The following is a 6,003-nucleotide window of genomic DNA, read 5'->3' on the forward strand; positions in this document are numbered from 1 at the left end:
AAAACAAACGAACAAATACCTGTACTTCAGCCCTCTGATACATTGTGTAGTTGACAAGTTGCACCTTTTGACCAGCAGATGGAGATCTTCATCAAATGATGGCATCTGCCCTTTGACCTGTGCCGCACTGTGGTCGATCTGAGGCCAGACGCGGCCACTTTTCATGTTTGTTATGACATACCTCAGTTGAGACATGACTACACTGCAAATGTTGTGTGTGTGTGTGTGTGTGCGCATGGAGGCGGAAATGAACAGTTTAATACATCACAGTACTTCATGTCATAGTAAATACAAACTATTATGCAACGTGCTTCCGCACTTAGAGTTGTCGGTGACGAAATAAATCTCATATCATCAAGAGTCAAAGTCTCACAAGGCCGTTGAGTTTTTGAACATGTCGCACTGGGTCTGGGTCTGACACTCAAATAATTCATCATACACTGCTTGCCAACCAAACCGTTTGGTTTTTGTGTCGTCATTTCTGCGAAGCCGCCGTCTACGCTCGCCGAAGGTCTCTGGCGGAACGCACGGCAGCAGTACTCGGTTGATTTCTCTCCGACAACCAATCCCAATTTCCATACTTTTGATTGGGTTTGATGCGTGCCGGGATTCGAACCTGTGACCTTAGTGCAAAGGCCAGAATGTCGTAGGTGCTAGTGAGGGTGTAATGGCGGCTTGCTAGAACAATGACACATTTAATTCCCATGTGTGATATGAGCGGCTTTATTCAGACGTATTTAGTTAGCTTTTTTTTTTTTTTTTAGGGTGTGTGTGTGTGGGGGGCTGCATCAATTACGCTGCGACGTTAGCACCTGTCATAACCTTTTTTTTCTCTCCGTGCGCAGTCGGGTTATCAGACATTGCGATGAAATTGTCAGCCTGGTCTATCCGTCAATCTTCTTCCTCATATCCGAGGTCGGGTCGCGACCTTCGTCCAGACCGATTACAGAGTGCGCCTCACTGCAGACGCTGCACCGATCCGCCTGTCGATCTCCCTCTCCTTTCTTCCCTCAATCGTGAGCAAGACCCCAGGAGTTTTGTCTTGTGTGGTATGACCTCATTTAAATTGCTTCTCCTGGCCTTTGTGTCCCCCTCCTGACAGCCCACATGACTGTAAGAATGCCAAGTCAGGTAACCAGTATGTGTGAAGCCACTAGCAAGGACCAAATAGTTTTGTTTGTTTTTTTGTTTTTTTGGGCTGGACTCCTCCCCGCTCGCTCGCCTATAAAGCCCCCCCGGTGCCCGCCGCTCATCGGGGTTTGCAAACTTCCACCCAAGGGGACGTCAACGTCAGCCACGGGCCAACGACCGCCGCAAAACATCTCCAACACCGCAGGTCCAAGCAAACCACCCCGAGCAAGCAACCAAGATGGCGCCCTTTGAGAAATCCATGGAGATGATGATGCCCTTTAAGCAGAGGAAGTGCTTGGGTGAGTGATGGAAAATGTATCCAGGCACAGATTGATTTCTGTCTATTCTTACGAGTAGGTCTTACACTTGCTTAAGCTAGCCAATGATTACGTTTGTGATTGAGGAGTAGTTCCTGTTTGATTGCATCAGAGGATGATGAGGTCAGACAAGACCATCTTCCTGGGATGAGAGAAAACAATGGTCGTCAGAGAGAGCACAGTCCATGTTTAGTGAAGATAATGGGGTGTTTTATCCCCAAATGAAGTCATTTTAACTTTAATAGTGCGTCACCTTTTTTTTTTACCTCCAACCCATGCTATTGCTTAAAAAGGCAACCAATAGGTTAAAAAAAAAAAAGTCTTTCTCTTCTTAGAAACAAGAAAAGATGAAGTGTGCAGCATTCGCTCCAAATTCCCCAACAAGCTGCCCGTGAGTTGCTTCTCCCGTGTGGCTTTTTTGTCTTAACACTTGTCAGCTTCGCCCCTCCAGCTGATGACTGCTTTGTGTCGAAGGTTATCGTGGAACGTTACATCCGTGAAAAGACTCTCCCCCTGCTGGACAAGACAAAGTTTTTGGTTCCCTTTGAGCTCACCTTGGGTCAGTTCCTCTGCCTGCTCAGGTAAAATGATGACGACGTTCCAGTTTCCCCGCAACCTCTTTTGTCCTACGCGTCTCATTCCGAGCTCCATCTCTGTCCTCTCAGGAATAAGATCGACCTGGAATCGACGCAGGCTTTCTTCCTGCTCGTGGCTGAGAAAAGCATGTCGTGCATGTCCTCCAGCATGGGGGAGGTCTACTCCCACTACAGCGACCCAGACGGCTTCCTCTACATCACCTACGCCTCTCAGGAAATGTTCGGAGCGCCCCGACCGGCAGGAAGGCCGCCGCGCTGAGCCAGAACCCACCTGAGCTACCTCCAACGGCCTATTTTTTTCAAAATTTGAACCGTGCCCGCACGAGGGCCGCTTTCCTGAGGTGTTAGCCCGACACGTTATGCCACGGGAGAGATTCAACTCATTCAGGATACACTCAAGACAGAAAATTCCCCCTTGAGTATTATGATCGAAACGTCGATAAATGTCCATCGTTGGGTGTCATTGACATCTTGCAGGAGAATTGCAATGCGGACAAACCAGCGTGCGTGCTTCTGGTGACGCAGGAGCCTCGAAGGTGCCCAAACGGGCGCAGAGTCATGCTGCTAATCACTCCCTCGTAGCACTTATTCCTCCTCACCTTCCTCGACAATGTGAATTCTTGTCCCGGACTTTTCGTCACAAGGACTATTGAGGCACTGTGACGTGTTTCGGTATTCAAAAAGAAATAAACGTCCTTTTAATACATTGACTTGGTGTGAGATTTTTTTTTTTAAATTCATAAAAACAGTTATGTGCTTCCTCCAGATATGTTTGTTTTAGCTTGAATGTTTTTAGGTAGCAGAGTTGCCAGCCAAAGTCTGCACACCATTTAAATGTCAGACTTTTGTGATCGAAAAAAACAAATGAAAACAAGACACATCATTGTCAGTTTTCTACCAGTAATTGTTTGTACAACTTCATTGAAAAAAAAATGCTTTTAAAGAGGAGAGCAAAAATAAATTGAAATAATGTGGTTGCACAAGTGTGCACACCCTCTAAAAACTTGGATGAAGCTGTATTCACAATTTACCAATCACATTCAAACTCATGTTAAATGGGAGTCGGTACACACTCCAGTCCATATATAGTGTCTCTGATGAACCCCAAATAAAGTTCAGATCTTCGAGTAGCCTTTCCTGATGACACTTATTTTTGCTTTTGTAACAGAAGCCTGAATGTTTTTTGTGCTCGATGTGAAAAGTTCATAATTTCCTCCACCTCGTCAGGCCCCACTTCCAGCTGATTGAAAGGATGCCACCATCATGCTCCATTGTAGTTGTGTTTTTTTGGTGACGAGCAGTGTTGTTGTTTGTGCACTTTCCTGAGACCATGAAAGAAAATCCGCCAAATGCATGTGGGGAAACTGTAGTTTAATTTTACTGCAATTTTATTTTATTAAAATGTTCACGCGAGATGAGCTGAGCTCAAGACAGCATTACACACATATTAATGAACATTTTGAGGGTATTGGGTGACAAGTGTCTTTGTGTCCTCGTGTTGTACTTAACTCATTTTCCATTTACACGAAGGCGGCCAATTCCTCACCTTGCCTCTAAAAAAATGGCACTATGTGCATCAGTACCGTAGTTACATGAGTCGAAGTAACTGCAAGGTTCATTGTGTTGCATCTTGTTTTTTTTTTTTTAGAGCTTAAAGAGTCACACTAGGTGATGGGAACAAAGAAACAGGAGGGGGGGGGGGGGGGGGCAAGATGAGGCGGTGAAGCGACAAAAAGGACCCGGCAAGGAAGGAAGAGGGAAAAATTGGGAGTGGTGGCGGGGAGTCTTCCTGACGGAAGAAGACAGGAAAAAGGAAAGAATGTATAGGAGGACACTGTACAGCAGGAGAGCGTCAGCTATGCAAACACACAGGGAGCACAAGCACAGAGACATCAAATCATGCCTTGGCTCACTTCACATCACTGTGGGCATTCCGACAGCTTTGTGCTACTTCAGAAGCGGGTCAAAATGAGAGGAAGACAACAGGGGGGGGCACTTGAGGGCCCCCAACCTTTTGTGTGCCCTTTGTTGCTTTCGTCAGGTTTTCACACCCCTTATTTATTAATGTCAGTTGTTGCCTATCTCAGCATATGTTGCTTATCAGTGACACGTAGCAACCTGTCAAAGTGACCTCGGCGGCACGGTGGACGACTGCTTAGCACGTCCGGGGTTCATATCCCCGTCCCCGCCTGTGTGGAGTTTTGCATGCTCTCCCCGTGCCTGCGTGGGTTTTCTCCGGGCACTTCGGTTTCCTCCCACATCCCAAAAACATGCATTCGAGTTTCATTGTCCGTAGGCGTGACTGTGAGTGCCGATGGTTGGTTGTTTGTATGTGCCCTGCGATTGGCCGGCGACCAGTTCAGGGGTGTACCCCGCCTCTCGCCCGAAGATAGCTGGGATAGGCTCCAGCAGCCGAGTGAGGATCAGCGGTATGCAAAATGGATGATTTCCCCCCTCGTCTTTTGCAAGTGCCCCATGAGGACTGCGAAACTTCGATCATGCTGACTGAATTTGGCCAACAGAGGGCAGTAAGTAACAATTCCAAATGCAGTATCTTTCAGAGCACTTGACTCCACAAAGGGCTCCTGGGTTTTCGACTTTTTTTCTTGCGTCGGTGAGAGCCGATTTTGTACTGTGCAGACTGAAATAACTACAAATCTAACAGTGACTTGGAACTTTGACCCAGTATTGTATCCTTTTCAAATCTATCGAAAAACGTTCAGAAGCAAGTCCTGAGTCCTCGTCAGCTGATTGTGAAATTTTGTTCTCTCGCGCTACTTTCACTCACATCCTGGGGGCTTCGCCCTCCTTCTCGCTAAAACCTAGTGACGCCCCTGGACGGCGGTAAGTGAGCGTGCCGTTATTCTTATCCCTCAGTTGTAACCTCAAATCATCTGTGGTAAAGACCCTCTGTAAAAGACAGAGGGAATGGACAATGCTACACGTTTTACACAATGTCTAAAAAAAGCGACTTGCCTGTCAGGTAAAGAAAGAAAACCGACGGAGTCTGGTGCCAGATGATATGTGTTCCTTTTTATTTACCTGGTATAATAACACACACACACACAAAAAAAGAGAAGCATTTGGAGTCAAAGACAGGAAATGCAAAAATATAGATGAAGTGATTTATTTCCTCTCCCCAAATTGAAAAAAAAAAAAAAAAATACTTCTTTGGATCAACAAATAATCTGGACTATATACTGTATACTATAAAACATCATTTACATTTAGGTGTAAATTTAGCTTCAGACGCATCATGCAAGTTCCGCTATGTCCTCTCATGAATGGACCCCCCGCCCCCCATTTATTTTCCCATGTACAGCTCTGGAATAAAACAAAAATGAAAGACAGTGGCAAAAATGATCAACTTCTCTGATTTTGCTATTTGTGTGTACCACTAGAGGGAGCTCGCGAACCAGTAGTTCGACTCATTGAGACTCACTGCTGCAAATGACAGTATTTATGTCTTTCGAATTTGGGAGTTATGATATTAGAAGTTGATACAATAAAACAAAAAATTTCATTTTACTCACTTATACGAACCGATCACCGAATGAAATGAATGAATGACTTTTTTCAAACCAAGTACACAGTACATTTGTTAAGTACAGTTCAGTTGTATTAAAGTACAACACTTAAGTTAAATCTTTAATACGTTTATTTTTAAATGTTTAGGTACAGTTTTTATTTTATCGTGTGATAGATTGCAAATTAATAATCATTCAAGTTTTTTTTCCCCCCTCTAAGTGCAATGCTACCATTCAAACCAGGCATAATGTTACATTGGCTTACAATATTAAATATATCTTTCAGGAATAAAACATACCTTGTTTTCATTGAACACTTGAGCCTACTGTACGTTATTGTTGGTCACGGTGGTACTTGGAGCAAAACATTTTTTACTTCACGTAAAAAGTTTGAGAACCACTCGTTGAGAGCATTTATTTGCAGAAACTCAA

The 6,003-nt window shown here is 44.7% G+C and overlaps 1 protein-coding gene across 1 annotated transcript; it reads left to right on the top strand.

Annotated features, from left to right (window-relative positions):
- Nucleotides 1–1,360: 1,360 nt before the first annotated feature.
- map1lc3cl (microtubule-associated protein 1 light chain 3 gamma, like) lies at nt 1,361–2,392 on the top strand. The gene is given in 5 exon segments (XM_061686566.1): nt 1,361–1,430; nt 1,784–1,839; nt 1,923–2,029; nt 2,114–2,286; nt 2,289–2,392. Coding segments are annotated over 5 exon segments (501 nt in total). The 5' UTR covers nt 1,361–1,369.
- The last annotated feature ends 3,611 nt before the right edge of the window (nt 2,393–6,003 follow it).

This window comes from Phycodurus eques, chromosome 9 (genome assembly GCF_024500275.1).
Source record: "Phycodurus eques isolate BA_2022a chromosome 9, UOR_Pequ_1.1, whole genome shotgun sequence".
NCBI lineage: Eukaryota > Metazoa > Chordata > Actinopteri > Syngnathiformes > Syngnathidae > Phycodurus > Phycodurus eques.